We start from the raw sequence: 16,942 nt of genomic DNA, 5'->3' as shown, positions 1-16,942 counted from the left end.
CAGTGGCTCTCCTGTTACGTCAACTGGGAAAATATGATGTCATGCTAACTGGCAAAAGTGCAATGCTTACATGGTCTGTCCCTGGTATCACAAAGCAGGGGAGTGAAGGGAGGGTTTGGAACAAGAGGCGATAAGTTAATAACTGGCAGAAAAGGTCTTGTTTACCAAGAAGAAACCCGTTTTCTCTCTGCCTTTTTGTGTTTTAGATAAGATTTCCTTTAAGTTCCTGGCTTTAATACTTAAGACCACTTTTCAATAATGTCTAAATAGATTGACCTCACTGGAAATGCATATTTTCTCTTTTTAATGTTTTGAACTTATTTTAAGTCCAAGGCAAACATAAAGTATAAATACCTCATTAGCTTATTCAGTATAAATACACATTCTGATTGAGATGGAAAACACGTAATAGATACTCATAAATATAAAATTGTAGTGGGTTCTGAGGTTTACCTTAAACTATCACTTATCAAAGCCAAGTATTCTAATTTAAAATTGAGTGGGATATTAAAATGAAGACCCATGGGGAAATCTGGGTTCTTTCTTCTCTCTCTTGTTCTCACTCTCATTCTTTCTCACTCACTTGTCTATAGTCGTGCTCTGATCCTTTTTATCCTTGTGGGTAATTGGAGTTGATTCATAACAAATTAGGTCTGATACAATGAGTGTGTATGTGTCTGTGTGTTTGTGTGTATTTGTGTGTGTGTGTGTACACATGGTATAATATACATTGCTGTATTTTATTCCAAGTAGAAGAAAGGCTTCTGAAAAGTTTACTGTACATTGATTTGTAAAAGTATTCTATATGTCGTGTGTTGTGTTCGTGTGTGTGTGTGTGTGTGTGTGTGTTTCTGTATATAGAAAGAGCTAGACTATCTGTTACTCAAAAATATTTATTAAGTTCCTACAATGTGCCAAGTATTATATTTCAGTTGAGGAAAATCTGAGATTCAAAGTACACAAATTCACCTGATTTGAGATTAGCACAAATGCTAGAATCTGAGTAATTTGTTTTTAGTGAAGAAAAGTTCTATTATATGAATGGAAAACTGTTTTAGAAATATCCCCGTGTCTACTACTGTCCAAGAAATACTACCATCCTCCCTCAAACTGTATTTGGATTGGTGTAACGAGTTTAACTGACCCTGGAATAATTACAGAACACCTATATTTTAAATGTGTTTATGTAAATGACTTATTTATTTTGAGGAAACCAAGAAATGTAGATGTGGGCTCCAAGTCATGCAGGTGAACTGGTGATTTTTGATGGGGTAGGTGAAAAACAGTGGGATTGTAAACACAGTCTGGACTTCGGAGAATGTTCAGGAAATGAATTATCTAGATTAGGGCACTTTTATGGGCAGAATCCAGGGGATTTGAGGTCATTAGAAAAAGAGATATTTTGACCCAGCTTTTATAGAGTCCTAGCCCAAACAAAAAATACCTTACTCTGCAGAGGAGAGAAAATCTGAGAAAAAATATTTCACTGTCTTGGAGTTTCGAAGTGCAGGTAAACCACGAAGGGGAGCTATAATTTTGAAAGGCTTGCCTATGTGTGTATTTATCAGATTTCTGTTGCTGTGTAATACTATTACTACGGAATTATCAGCTTAAATCAATACACATTTGTACTCAATTTCTGAGGTCCAGATTTTAGGTCGGGCTTAACTGGGTCCTGTGTAAGTTTACAATGAGGTGTCAGCCAAGACGGGGTTCTCCTCTAAAGGCTAAGTTGGGCACGTCACATGGTTGTTGGCATTTGGTTCCAAAAGGCCGCCAGACTGAGGGCCTTGGTTTCCTGCTGGCTGTTGCACAGAAGCTTCCCTCCGCTTCTTGCCACATAACCCTCTCCATGGGCAGCTCACACATGGCAGCTTGTTTCTTCAATGCCAGCGAGAGAGAGTCTCTCAGCAAGAATACCTTACAATCGTAGGTGACATCATCAGAAGTGACACTGTCATTTTTGCCATATTCAGTTGGTTAGAAGCAAGTTACTGGTCCTACCCACACTGCAGTTGAGGGAATTACCCAGGGGTGTGGATTCTAGGAGGCAGAGATCATGTCTACCCCAAAACGTTAGCCTGGGCTGCTTGAACGAGTGCCTAGACCTTGGAGTCGTTAAGTGTCTTAAGTGTGCGAGTCTCATATCCTGACAAAGCCACACGCTGTATTTATGTAGTTTCAACTTACTAGACAGCTTGGACCCCAACAGACATGGGAGGAATTTGCATGCCGGAAAAAAGCATGAGGAAAGAGGAATGACTCCAGGAGTAAGGCCTGTTCATGAAATTCCCCAGTTCTCGGTAGGTAGTCTTCTACCAGAGAACGTCCTCTCACTGCCCATTGTCTAGATATCGACATGCATTTTATAAATAATCCATATCCTTATTTTATTCCCAAGTTCATTTTCCCTACTGGTTAAACCTCAGCCCCCCCAGAGCCCCATTCTCCATGGTTCAAATGGCATTACTCTAGTATTCCCTAAAGTGAAATTGAATCAGTAATTATCAGTTCGTTTCCTAGAGGCTCATAAAATTATGTAAAATCTAAAAGTGAGAAAGTTTGGTTATTCAAATGATCTGTGTTTTGACGCTTTTCATAATGTCGGATGATTGAGAGTTAATTGTTTTAGCAATTTTGGGCTAGTGTGTCAAGGTATGTGTGTGTGTATTTCACTAGCTGCCAGGCAGTATTTTAGAAAAGGCTAATGTGCATTGAATTCGATAACTACATTTTAAAATGATTTAACTTTTTAAATGATAGTACCATTCAAAACGGTATTATTTTTTTAAGTAAAAACATAAATGTTTTTGGAAAGAGCAGTGTCACCCCCAGATTTTTCTCCTTTTCTCTCTCTTCTTTTTTTTCCTGCACAAATCTGCATTTTTCTATTTACTTTAAGCAAACTAAGCTGAACACATAAAGTCTGAGTCAAGAAAAAATAATGAATACACACAGTGTGCTCTTGTATGATTCTGTATTCAAGGCAACCACTCTTAAACAAAATGTACCTTTTACATTAAAAGCCTTTACTATTAGGCTAGTGGAGACATCACATTTACAATAACATCGGAGTTCCGCCTCTGACTCTTGTATACGTAACATAAAAATGCCCATACACGTTATTAACATACCTGCCATGTTTTCTTAACCATGCTTGTGTAAAGGTGAGGATCATGTGATTTTAAAAATGAGGAATCAAAGACTATTGGAGATCTCGTTTGGTTTGGAATGCTCAGGGCTCACACAGACATGCCAATTTAGGTACAAGTACACTAGTTCAGGCACTTTTGTTTTCTGTATGTAGCCTCTGTTCTTCAAGTTGTGTTTCCTGAAACAGGGCTTGCAAAAAGTAGATAAGCCAGGGAGAAGAACCAACAATTAGCTATCACCAAATAACCCATAATTTTCTGTTTGCAATTTATGAAGTATGATAACAGGCAGGGTTAATGCCGTCTCAGGCTGACTTACCCTGGCTCTTCATATCCCTCTTTTGGTGGCACCCCTGTGCTGTGACGGAAAGATGTCTTTAGCCTGAGAAAGCTGTTCTTGAAAAGGTAGATCTGCTGACCAGGCAGACAGAGCCTTCATTACTAAGTCACTTATTTGGAGGATTTCTGGTCACTCTCCGTTGTCTGTGGAGAATCCAATGTAGACATGGGCTGATGGTTGGGTGGGGTGGGCTGGAAGGATGTGGTAGAAAGGAAAGCAACTTTCCCTCAGAACTTCACTTCTATGACTTTAATAATCCCAGAGAGTTTCTGGGAGGAAGGGGCTTTGTTTTCCACTTGGGAGATGTTGGCACTCAGTTGTGAACATGTTTTTTTCTTGGATACTCCGTAGGTTACAGGTAGGGCTGGGGTGAGGTTAGAAGGCCTCTGAGCCCTAGTCCTGGGGCCTGCAGCCGGAACACAGCTCAATGCCTTGGCATTCCATCCCTAATGTATCAGTTTGTGAGCCTGCTCTTGGTAATAGGATCATTCCATCGCTATTACCTGTCATTCTGCTTCATGCTTTATTATTCCCTGAAAGTCTCATTGCTGTTGCTTTACAAATTCCTATTGTACTTCAGTGATTTGGAGCTCATATTTGAAAGGCCAACACTTTCCCTTCCTCCTCTGCCTGGATTGGGCTCCTGTACCCGGCCAGGCCTCCCCTTCCCCTACTTGTCCTATATGCAACATTCCGATCACCTCCCTTTTCATAGCCTCGGAAAGTGAAGGGCTCCTTCCTTCCTTTTGCTGGGGGCCACGTGTTAAAGCATTTGTTTATTCTTTGGCTTCTCATCTTTTATTTGTAGGAGACGGTTTCCCTGTAATGCTCTGGGATGATGGGAAGTATTCCGTCTGGCTGCTGGGACAGGCATTATAGAAATGAAATGTGTATTGCATTTCTACTCATTTGATCATCGTCTTCCCGAAAGCAGTTTAGCAAATTAACGTTGAGTCTGTTTTTGTTTCTTAAGCAAGGAAAGAATTATAGCTGCTCAATTGTTCCCTAGGTTTCTTACCCAACTTCCTTTTCCCAGAATGATTTGTCCATACAATAAAGGGGAAGGAGGAGAATCCATTGGAGAGGATTGTGATTGTCCTGGCCGATGACAGATGGCGTGGTGAACGACAGGTCTGCTTGGGGAGACGCAGTGAGCTATTTGAGTCTTTTCAACTGTTTGCTCTCATGGGGTTCTAGAAGAAAAACAAGAAAAGGTCATGGGCAGGGTCTCATTTAGGCGATTATTGAAGGATGTCTGGACTATTCTAGAGAAAGCCTTTATTAAATTAAAATGGGACCCTGTCTGAGATGGTCCTTAGGGGGATACATTCTGAGAACCAGTTGAGTGACAGCTTTTGGTTGAAAGCGAGAACAAGCACAAATAGCTTAGGAGGTCTTGGGGTCGGTGTCTACCTCTAAGGAATAGGTGGGTTTCCAAACGGTCACTCTGAAACAATGACTCCTCAATGGTATCTGAAATTCCACTATTAGAAATTGTTTTCTTCAAGTCTTGACAATCTTTAGAGGTCTCTTTAAAATTACAAATAACTATTTATTAGAAGTAAAGATGTTTTCAGTTGTTATCAACCAGAGGTATTCATTCTCTTATGAACATTGAAAATTCAAAAAATAGACCAGGGTCTGGCTGGTATGCAATTTAGTGTAGGCATTGGGAAGTTTGGGGGAGCGTGGGAAGCAGAGAAAGTGGTGCTGAAAAGAGGGATGAGTTTAAAATGTCACCTGCTTCCCAGTTTTGCTCAGGTCTGGCCTATCCTTATAGTCTGTATTCATGGCAGCTGGTGGAGAGAGCACAGAAAACAGAAACAAATCAGTATCTCCAGGGTTCTGTCATTTTGCCAGCCTGCCAAGGATACAGACATTGTTGACGGATTTGACCGTAAGTTCTGGTTGAAATGATTCTCAGGCCATGTCTGGTTCTGTGTAGCCATAACTATGGAGACAGGAAGTGTGGTGACTGGAGTGGCAGCAAGGCCCAAGTCCAGACCCCTGCCTCTTGCTTTTGGCTGCATTATCTCGTCTCACCACATGATTTAGGGATAATCTCTTCCATTCTTTGACCCTTTATTTCTCCATAAGCAAATGAGCCACGGATGTCGCAAGGCTTGGAGTGCAAGGAAGAGCAAAGAACAGAAGGGAGTAATATTCCAAATCTGATGTCAACCAAGGATTGACACATTCTTATGGGAACTCTGTGAAGCTTCTGTTGGGAGTCCAGGAACTTTACAGGGAAAGGGAGCCAAGGGGAAAGAGGGAGAGTCCCATAGAAGCCCAGCATGTGTTTTAGGTCCTACTATTTCAGGTAAATTTGGGAGTCATTCCAGGTGCTGCCTTGAAAATCCTCAAGATGTCAATTTACACATGGCTTCTGTATAGCCACAAAAAAGTCATCTACCCCTTCTTCCTGCCCTGTAGGTAGTGTTCTAGCAATGATGCAGATGGAAGCTCAGGCCCATTAAGCTTTATTCACAGGACTATGTTGTTCCCTCACGAAACTCTGCATGTTTTCACAATTCCCCAGGCTTGGCCTATGAATGTGACTGGGGAAGTGTCACTCCTGAATGAATAGTTTAATGAGTGCCCAGGGATGAATAGTAGGTAGGAGGGACTCCTCGATGCAGTCAAGTGGGGGCTCCAGTGTTCACTCTTCTTTAGGTAAGGCGTCTCGTGGAGATGCTCACTAGAGGAAAAGAGCGTATGTATATAGTTGTTTCCAGTGGGTGATTCTGCTTCCGGTGCAGCGCTAGGGAGCACATTCTCTGCCCGTGAGCCAGCAATTGTTTTGACTCTTTTGTTGGTATTCCACCTATTTTATAATCTGCTTTAAAACTATGGGTTTTGAAACTTGGTGAGACAGGCCTTTGAAAGGAAGTGCTTTTGGCCGTGTGATGTAAATCTGTTTTTCTTTAGCAGGACAAGGGGCATTTGGATGGGACTTCTAGTGTTACAGCCAGGCATGGTAACAACTCTGCCCAGAATTAGAAATGAGCAGAGCAAATTAGCCAGTCCTGGGGCCACCAGAGTCCAATCCGGAACTTACAACTAGGTCACCTTCTAGAAAGAGTCCGGCGTCTCCAAACATGAATATTTTGAGGAGCCAACTTCGGGACAGAGACTTCGATAGAGGGTGGGGGGAAACTTCCGCTTTCCCAGGATACAGGGATGGAAGGAGAAGTCTGCTTTGTGCAGTAATTCATCATGTCTCAGTCATGTGAGGAAAGAATCAGAGTTACTACTGAGATTCCTCTGTTTTTCTCAGATGAGAATCTTCAGAGCAGCACTTGAATTAATTTTCCCCTCCCAGTCAGTCTGATCCTCAAAGTACCAGCATTGTTCTGCCTGAGAAGGCTGATGGTTCATGTCCTATAGAACAAAGAGGGGGCCAGAAGGCAAAATGGGGAGCCAGAGCCGAGACCACCCCTTTTTGTATTGTTTTGGAGAAGCAGCAAAGCTCTCTAAGGATGGATGCTATTATTATTATTTGGTTTTGCTGTTGGTGGTGGAAAGATTAATGAGGACTCCGTCTCTTCCAGTCCACTCTAGATTCCATCCATCCTACTTCCATCTGCTGCCAAATCCAGAGCATACATTCCTTCTTAGCCCACACCCTCTTATTTCAATAAGAATCAATAAAACACAGTGGGGGAATGGAGAGAAATCTGATCCTCTTTTACTATTTAACCTTAAAAGAGCTGTTTCTACACAAACCACTGGCATTGCTCTTTGGTCAATGGTGGCACTTCTTGGATAAATGAATTACAATATTGTGTTCAACTAAACAACTGGAAAGTTGGGACATTAAGCAAAAACTTACACTGGGCAAGAAAGATTGTGTGAAACTCCTTCTTGGGTTCTCCACCACATCCTGCCCATTCATGGGTTTTCTGAACTCCCACCCTAATACCACTGTCACCTCATCTATGAAAATAAATACCATGTTAGAGCTGGAAGGGATCTTCGAGAGAACCTAGTTCAACCCCATCATTTCACAAATTTGCAGACAGAGGGTCAGAGTGGTTATAAGAGACTTAACCAAGGTTTAAGAGATAAGCAGAGGGCAGTCAAGACCTGAACCCAGGTCACATGAGTTAGACTCCCTTCGGCATTACACCATGCTGTTTCTCAAAACGTATAGTACAGATGCTAGACAGTTTCTCCTAAACTAGCCTAGATTCCAGATATCAAACTGTGGTCAGCCTTTTCTGGCTGCCTGAGGATGATGGGATACTGACTAGAAAAATTCATGAGCTGATGTCATCCTGATTTTGAGTTTGAGCCAAAATTAAATGCGTCTTTGTTATGATAGTGTAATCTTAGTGTGCTAGAAATCCCATTGTTTCTTTTGGTCTCAGTTTCCTTATCTCTAAAAAGAGGAATTTGGGTTGAATGACCTTTAAGGTCCATTTCAGTTTTAATAAGTTGTGATTCCTTTAACATCATTGCTAAAGGTCAGCAGTTATATTTAAGAAATGGGGTCTTCCATCAACCTTCACGTGGAGAAACATAATTGTTTCTGATTGACTCTGGAATACTGTGTTAGCTTTCTGAAATTCCTCCAGGGTAGCTCAGACCTTAGGGGAACCTTGGACCAATACGGTGGGGAAGTTGTGGGCAGACAGGCCAGGACTTCGCACATTCATCAGGAAATACCCAGTTTCCCAAATGTGGGCCTTGGCTGAAAGCTTGGCCAACTTCCCTCTAGGAGCCTCAAGGAATGGAAAACTAAAAAGAGGTGCCTGGTTTGGCATGCCCTGGGAGGCAGCTCAAGACAGGTTTGGTAGTGGGTCTGTCCACTCCCTCCGCAGAGTATCTGCTTTCTGGTGTCAGCCTTACCTTGTTCCTCACCCACCACCAAAAGGTGGAGATCTTTGGGAATTTGCCTCTTAGTCTATCTTTAAATATAGATGTTGACTCCTTTCAATATAAGTTCCCTAAATTTGTTAGTCAAAATTTGAGAGACCCACCCATACTGAATTTTCTTCAGTTAATTTCTTTTTTTTTGTTTCAGTTCTTAGTGGTAGGGAGGAAATGGTGAATTTGGGCTCAGTTTTCAGAGTGCCGCCTGTCTGTAAAACATCAGAGGTAACGTTCCAGGATATCTGTTTTGCCTTTCCAAATCCTATTTATTCATTGAGATCAAATCATACTCACTGATAAAACTTTCTCTGAAACAACCATAAATTTATAATCAGTAACACATGATTTAGTTATTTTTTTCTCTTCGGCTACTTTGAAAGTTTCTTCAGAATAGGGGAAATGTTTTATGCTTTTGCTCTATCCTATGGCTTCTACATGATAATTTGTGCCTACTATATTAGAGCATACTGATCAAGCATGGGGCCAGTTTCTCCTGGAATCAGTCTTGTTATTTTATAGTCTCAGCCTATGGAATGTATTGATATATTATTTTAGCTTATACATATCCAGACCTGGATGGTGCTGGGTTTCCCTCCTGGAGAGCATCAAAAGCATTGAAACTTAAAAAAAAAAAAAAAAAAAAAAATCACTGTGGTTGAGAAAGCCTGCCTCACGACATATGAAGGTCACCCCTGTATGGCATTTTGCCAACAAAGATTTCCCAAGTACGGGCATCACTTACAGAACCAAACACCAAAGTCACACACATCATTACAGCAGGATGGTGTGAGGATTCTGCCTGGGCGACCACAAGCACATTATATACAGAGGAGCCAGCCTAGGATTAAAATGCATTCTGAACAGGGATTCTTCAGTCCAAGGCATTTTTCAAAACCCTCAAACAGTAATGACTTTGGGGAGTGAGGACCAGAAGAGAGAGTAGAAGCTTATCCAGAGACATGGAGAGACAAAGAGAGAAGTTAGGATTATGGGTAGGTAGCCGTCTACAGAGTGTGATTTCTAAGGCCCTACTGACTCAAAATTCTGTCATGAAAAACTCATTCCTTTGGCTTCAAACTTTGTCTCCTGCTAAAATGGAAATACCTGTGAATCACATCTGACTGGGTTCATCGTATCCTTACCTGAGAACACATTGTGATGAGGTGTGAGGAAAGATCTGGAAAAAACGGGTGGAAGGGTGAGGAGCTGTTGCCAAAGGAAGAAGCACACTTAGCAGGGCATCTTGGGAACTGCAGCAGCTGGACAAATAGAGCCAGTTTGATTTGCTATCATTCGAGAAAACTGCTCAAAGTGAAGACAGGCCGTTAATATTCTATAGTATCCCCCGGCTACACTGCTGAGAGGCTTCTTGGCTTCCCCTGACCTAAACTGCTAGCTTTTGAATTGAGAAGAAAGCAACAGGAGAGCAGCCTCTCCCCAGGGAGATGGCCTCGTGGTCTGGACTGGCCCTGAGACTGAGGGCTCTGAGATCCAGCCTGAGGATTTTCCTCCGACTCTCTGTGTGGCCTCCAGCCAGTCTCCAAACAGCTTTCATTTCCTTGCATGTCAAACCAAGACAAATACCTGACTTCCCACCTCTCTGGGGCATTGTAAGTCTTCAGGCTGCCATTGTCCTTACCATTTGTCTGAATCATAAGAAGAAAGCTTTTGAGACGTTTAAAGACTAATTATGTTCACTATTAGCATGATCTTGATGATATCTGAACGTATGTAGCTTTAGGTGGAGAGGAGAATGCATCGGGAGGGTGGGAAAATGGAGAGCACAACTTCACTCAGAAACGCAGTGTTTGTAGTGGAAGAGAAACGCAAAAGGGGGTTTGGGGTTGAGGTGTGAGGGAGAAAAGTCTACAATTGGTACCAGATGCCATCAGAAGCTAACGACCTGACAAACACCGTCCTCGTAAAACAAATTCCTTAAAAAGGAAGCAAATGGAAATATAAGCTAGTGAAAGAATTTGCAGCAGCTGCCCTAAAATCATTTCTCACTTCATAAACAGGTCTGGGTTTGGTGGTTTCTTTCTTTCTTTCTTTCTCTCTCTCTCTCTCTCTCTCTCTCTCTCTCTCTCTCTCTCTCTCTCTCTCTCTCTCTCTTTCTTTCTTTCTTTTTTTTGGTCTTGGTCTTATTCATGCCACTTTGCCTTTCCTCTGTGCTCTCACTCTTCCTCCCTTGCTGCCAGTGCTAGACGGACTTCTCACACTGGGAGTCATAGCAACAGTAGTTCATGGAACCCCATCCTGATGGAAGGAGGCTCATTCAGAGTCCTTGTGTTGTGTCTGAGTATGTTTTTCTCCTCAATGATGACACGGTATCATTGGATGGAGTCGCTGAAAAAAGCACGTGCTATTATTTCACCTTAATTTCTTGGCAATATGCTGACATGGACCACAACTGTTAATGACTCTGTTTCCCAATCCTCTCTGTTTAACATGATGAAGAAATACTGCATTTTGTGGACCGCAGAACATGTAGCATGTATGGCACTTGGAGCTTTTTAGCGTTACTAAGGACGTGTTCTGATTTCATCCCATGAAGAAGAGTTAGGTTTCAGATCCCTTATCCAGATAGGTCGAATAGAGACTCAGAGATAAAGATGTATATCCTGTTTTGCACATGCAGTTATCAGCGTTGCGTTTGGGGGAGTTTATACAATACCACCCCTTTCCCCCAACTCATGTATTTCTCCCTCCATCAGGCTTCATGGAGTGAGTCCCATTTTGATAGCCATTGACTTACTTTGTTGTCTGTAATACGAACAAATTTAATCCATCGAATTTTTATCGTATCTATGCAGCAAGGTATATGGTAAATACAAAAGTGGGTAAGCGTATTTGTCTTCAAGAAGTTTATAATCTGGCTGGAATGTTCAGCATGTAGGAGATACTTAGACACTAATTGCTTCGTGTACCAAAGGACACATAACTTAATTAACTAACAAACAAGCACATGTACATACATGATTATAATACAAGGTAGAGTAAAAGAAGCATTAGAAGGGCGTTATCTTTTTAAATTTCCCTGGGAGGTTCAAAGGAGGAAGATATCTGGATGGGGCTTCTTGAAGAACGAAGGCCTTTTAGAAATCTCAGTAAATTGCGCAAAGGTACAGAAGTGGAAAAATCAAAAAGTGTGGGTGGCTAACAGGAAACAGGCCACTGAGGGTAGGACTTGGGCCATGTGCTGGGGAGCAGGAACAACAATATCCCTGTGGGATGTGTATCATTATTATCCTTATCCTATGGGGGGAGGAGGAACTCAAGCAAATTACACTCGTAGTAAACAGTGGAGCCAGGATTTAAATTCAACCACCTGGGCCCAGTGCTCTAAATTGTTAGCCTTTATGGTTCTGCCTTGGTGACAAAGGAGTAACTCCCCTTGCTCTGTCACATGTCTGTTGCTATCATGGCCCCGGCCGAGTCTCCCTGAACCGTGGGGCGCTCTTGGTTGATCGGCCCTGGAGATCAGGCAGCAGTCCTCCTCTGATGTCCTGGAAGAGCAGTACCAGGCATGTGGCAGCAACTAGTATATGTGTTTCCTCTTCTCGTGGGCTTGATTTCTGATCTAGTGCTACTATCAGTGGTGTGTACTGCTTTGCTTGTTGTCGAAAATATTCCATACCCATCAGTAAGAAAATGTTGCCTTTTCTGCCATCTCAGATACACAGACCCTTCATACGGGCCCTCCTGGGACGAATCTGTGACCAAACAACTAAAAGGTTAATGGCTGACACAACCAGAGCCCTACTTGCCCCCACCCCAGAATCACTCCTGACCTTTGTCCTGGGTCTGTTCTGATTGTCTGGGGCCCAGCCGTACTGGTTATTAACTATTTTGAGGATTACCTTCTAATCTGTTCACTTCTGAGGCCATCCAGAGCTTTGGGGACATGCCCTCTGCCTTGTCTCATCACCCTTTTGTCCTCTTGGAAGCGCCACAGAAAGTCAGCTACTCATCACTCAGTAGCTGATTCTGTTCTTATTTATCTTATGTTGCATGGTTCCAGGTCGTATAGAAGGAGGTGGTAAGTTTAACGTAGGTTTTGGAATAAAATTGTTCTCTCTGGTTTAGAGGCACTTTCTAGAAGGAGCTGCAGTCTGTGCTGCTGCCTGTTTGTTCCGTTTCAGTCTAAGATGCTTCTGTTTCTGTCATCCCCAGCTGTGTTCACCAGCCCTGTGGGGAGCAGGGCAGCTGTGCCCCATTGCTGCTTGATCACGCGGAGGTGGTGAACTGTACCTCTGAAGGCCCAGGTCACATGAAGTGCGCTATCACCTGTCAAAGGGGATTTGCCCTTCAGCTCAGCAATGGGCAGTACCTCAGGCCCTTGAAGGTGAGTTGGAAACCCACGGTCATCGGGACCAAGCTCCTGGGGAGGGAAGGTTCTCATGCTCCTCTCCTGGTCCGATCGTGGAAGGGCAAGTGTTTTTTTAAGTCATTTGAAAGGAACAGTGAGGACTCGAACGAGGAAGGAGAAGCATGGCTTTATAGAAATGGCTTTATAGAAAGGAGCATCTGAGCATGGGCAGGTCCCATTACCTCGGGTGTCAGTTTCTCTCCAGGGCAGCGGTAGATTGAAATGCTTATTCCATTCTGCTCCCGTGTTCTGGTCTTCCTGTCAGAAAACACGGTCCCCACCTTTGCCTTCAGGATGAGAATGCCACAGTTTAGCTTCACCCACAATTTGCAGTCAAGATAGGTTGCCGTCAGCTTGTCTGCGCTTCATTGTCCGACCCCCAGTCCTTCTTACAACAAGGCCGAAGAAAAAGAGTCTGCATTTCTTCCCTCTGTTACTGAGGTGGGGATTCTAGCATGATCCTAGCTTTGACTGAATTTTCCAAGTTTCTACAAGCTACCACAGCACCATTTCCAGGATTTCAAGGTGATTTGGAGGTGGTAGAACTTATTACTTAAGAACATGGCTCGGGAGACAGACCTGGAATGAAATTTTGGCTCTACTGTGTATTAGGTGTGTGATTTTTAGGTAAAAACAAACAAACAAATAAGCAAAAGAGACTAACCTCTTTAAGTTTGTTTCTACATTTGTAAAATAATTAGAACAGAAGTATTTATGTCATTTGAGTTATTATGAAGACTAGAAATAATTTAAAAGTTTCTAGCAAAATGACAGGCTCATGACACTCTATTAAGCGGCCATTATTCTGAGCAAGAGGATGTCTTCTAAACCCAAAATTTTGTTTTCCCTCTTTCCTTTAGAGAGCTTTCAGTTGTCTACAGAACAGAGCAATTTAAACTTGAAATCTGCCATTAGAAAACAAGATCGTAAGATAAAGAAAGGATGCATTAGGCAAGAGATAATGGTACTTTAGGAGAGACCCAGGAAGATGTGGCATGAGGAAAGAGTGGGAGTATGACTGGTAGATATGAATGGTTTGTACGGTCAGATTTTTTTTTTTTCATCTTGTACCAGTGAACTGCTTAGGAGGTTGTGGGTCCATGGGAGATTTCCACTTGCTTAGAGATAGAATTTAAAGACACAATCTTTGGTTTCAGATGGCTTAGGTTTTGTGTAGAGACAAACAGTTTTAATATACCTGGAGGCATCCATCCTTGGTCTAAGAGGCTTTGGTGGAAATGCGGAGCTCTTATCACCTACCTGTTTTTAACCCAGCTTCATTTGCATTAGAAAAGAGACAGAAAAAATGAAAAAGAACAACACCAACAAACAAAAAACATGGGGACTGAATGCATTTGTATGATAAATAAAGAAAGGGAGAGAAGAAAAGACAGTGTTTATAATGCATTAAAATTAGGAGCAAATTCCAGACAGAAACGGACAATACTTCATGAAGCCAGGAGAAAAACCAGGCGATATATGCAGCATTTGAGAGAGATTTTTTTTATGTGATCATCGTGGTTTGAGCCAGGCTCTCAGGCTGTGATAAGTGTGTAAGGGGCAGAATCTGGGTTGGGGGGAGGAAGGTGGGAGCTCACTCTTCCCCAACCATATGGTGGAGTCAGCTCTCCAGATGACCTGAGCACTCGTGTCACCCGACGCTGGCCCCACTAAGGAAATTATACAATCCCGGCTAGTGATCACAAGACAGTGGGGATATTTGCTTTTTGTTGACACAGGCACTGAAACTAAACAGAAAAATGTGTCTGTCTGGCTTTGAATTGGGTCCCTCTGGCCGGGAACAGGGAAACACTGGGAAGCAGTGAGTATCAGGGGTGACAGGTGCTTCACCAGTCATTTTACCTTAGGCTTTGGCCACTGTGGTCTCCTGGCGGGATGGCCAGCTGAGTCACAAATTCACCCCCACCCTCTCTGACCTTTGGTAACCTATTGGCTAGAGTGACTGCTGTGCTTTTTCCCAAACAAGCTATGAGCTTCCAGGTCTCTCAGTCCCTGCTCATTCTGTTCCCCACACCCTGAACACTTTCTTCCCCCACTTTCCCCTCTGCTACTGGGAGGTCCCACTCATCTTTCAAAGGCCAATTCCTGTGTCACCTACTCTGTGAACCTCTCCCTACATGTTCCCTCCTGTCCAAGGATGGGCAGTCCCTCTCCCAGCCCCCATAGAGCTGTCTCACTACTGCAGAACAAGCACACACACACACACACACACACACACACACACACACACATACACACACACAATATTGCTGTATTCTTTATATATTTATATTTTCTGTGGTTTTGGTCCCCGTTTCCTATTTCTTTCATTTTATCATTTGCATTCTTAATATTCTCTCAAATTGTTGTGGAAGGGGGTAGGATATAACAACGAAAAGTGTATCTCTTGCATTTTCCTTTCCTTCTTCCTTTCCTTCCTTTGTATCTCTCTCTCTCTCCCCTTCTTTACATTCTTCCCCCTTCAGATGTTTTCTGAGCCACTCCTTCATCTGCGATTCATTCTGCTGGTAGATTATTAGCTCCTTACCAGTGTCTTGTTCCTCTAAACCTGGTGCAGAACCTGGCCCTTCCAGGTGCTTAATAAACATCTCTTCATTTGTTTAGTGGTGATGAACTTGAGGGCTGCCCTTCAGGAAGGAAAGGCCCAGGGAAATGGCTGGAATCTCTCACATTTAATCACAAAGTTTGGAAGGTGCCTCGTTTGGAAGGTGCTTCAGCTGTTCTTAGATATCATGCACCATTCTCATTGGAGGTGATGAAATTCAGTCACACTATCAGTCTGCTTATCAGTAAGGGTCTGAGCAGGAAACAGATGACATGCTTGAAAGTGGGCAATTTGAGAGAATTTAGTAAGGGGATGACTTATAAAGGTGGTGGCAGGATATAGGGAAGTTCCAAGGAGATGGTGCAGTACCCAGGGTGAAGGAGCTCGGTCGTCACCCCTAAGCCTGGAATGTTACTGTGGGGAGCAGTTAGAGACCCCACCGGAAGTGAGCACAGGAGCTGTGTGGGAAGGTCTGCCAAAGGATGGAGCCAGCCTGCAGCCATCCCCTAGGGAGGGAGCAGGAGGAATAAGCACCCTGACCTCCCTTTCCTCCCTGCCTCTCCAGTCTCCTCCTAGTGTGTCCTGGGGGCTGAACCCAAGCCCGAGTCAGAGGTATGAAAGCCACAGGGACCAGCGTCCCTGGGCACAGAGCAGGGTGAACAAGGGTAGAGAACCAATCAGGAGGGCAGCCAAGAGCTGGCTGGAGGAGTATCTCCATTTAATGATTCTCTCACACAAACAGGCACCTTCCACCCGCAGCATACCTGGGTATTGTGAGACTGCCTATTCAGACAATAAAGCATAAAGACGGAGAAAGGCAAAAGAGGGTTTACCTGTTTGGAATGTTTGCACAAATAATCACGGGGAAACTGTCCCGATAAGCCTTTCTATATATCTGTGACGGAGGAAAATTCTGTTTCTAGAAGGACATTCTGCTCACGTGTTCCTCTGGGCACTGGGACCGGGCCGTGGGCTGTACGCCCCTCGACTGTGGCATTCCCGACCCGTCCTTAGTGAACTACGCAACCTTCTCCTGCTCAGAGGGAACAGACTTTCGGAAACGCTGCTCAGTATCCTGCATCCCACCAGCCAAGCTTCAAGGTATTGTGTGTCCAACTGGGAAGGATATGCGGGTTCCCTTCAGTCCCCCTCTCTTTGGGGGTGCTTTGGGGATCTTTCCTTCGCCCCGGTACTCTTCCCGTTTGCTCTGCTGTGCCACCCTCTTCTGGTAATACCACCGAAGTCCCCAGCCCAACACCATTCTTTGTCTCCACGACCTGGAATTAGCGCTGGCTCAGGAACTCATTCACGAAAAAAATTAAGAATTTCCCCAGTTTTTATTTGATTGTAGGTCCTCCAGAGTCAAGCCAACAGACAGCTTCCTGATAATAATGATAGTAAAGATACACTTGATCAAGCACCTTTTTAATTAAATGTTTATAACCATCCTACGAGTTAGATGCTTTAGTTCTATTTTATACACAAGAACGCAGTTATAAGACTCCTTCCTGGCGGTGCTGCCAGTTAGAAGACGAGGAGGGACCGGCTGTGACTGACCCCACACCCTGCTCTTTACCTCTTCTCAGACTTCGGTATGCCTAACAATGGTGTGTTAGAAACACAACTTCCTGAGCCACATG

At 43.4% G+C, this 16,942-nt stretch overlaps 1 protein-coding gene across 2 annotated transcripts in view; it reads left to right on the top strand.

Annotated features, from left to right (window-relative positions):
- PAPPA2 (pappalysin 2) overlaps positions 1-16,942 on the top strand; it is a gene marked incomplete at both ends in the record, with an annotated part of 217,242 nt that overhangs the window by 137,135 nt on the left and 63,165 nt on the right. The window contains 2 exons of one of the 2 annotated variants that reach the window (XM_081025226.1): positions 12,541-12,712; positions 16,229-16,403. In XM_081025226.1, coding sequence (XP_080881352.1) covers positions 12,541-12,712; positions 16,229-16,403 — 347 coding nt within the window. Of the gene's footprint in view, positions 1-12,540; positions 12,713-16,225; positions 16,404-16,942 lie in introns of both variants that reach the window. The other variant, XM_081025225.1, reaches the window with a different exon arrangement.

This window comes from Rhinolophus hipposideros, assembly GCF_964194185.1.
Source record: "Rhinolophus hipposideros genome assembly, chromosome: 19".
In the NCBI taxonomy this organism is placed as follows: Eukaryota; Metazoa; Chordata; class Mammalia; order Chiroptera; family Rhinolophidae; genus Rhinolophus; species Rhinolophus hipposideros.
This window is presented reverse-complemented; position numbering and strand designations above follow the sequence as displayed.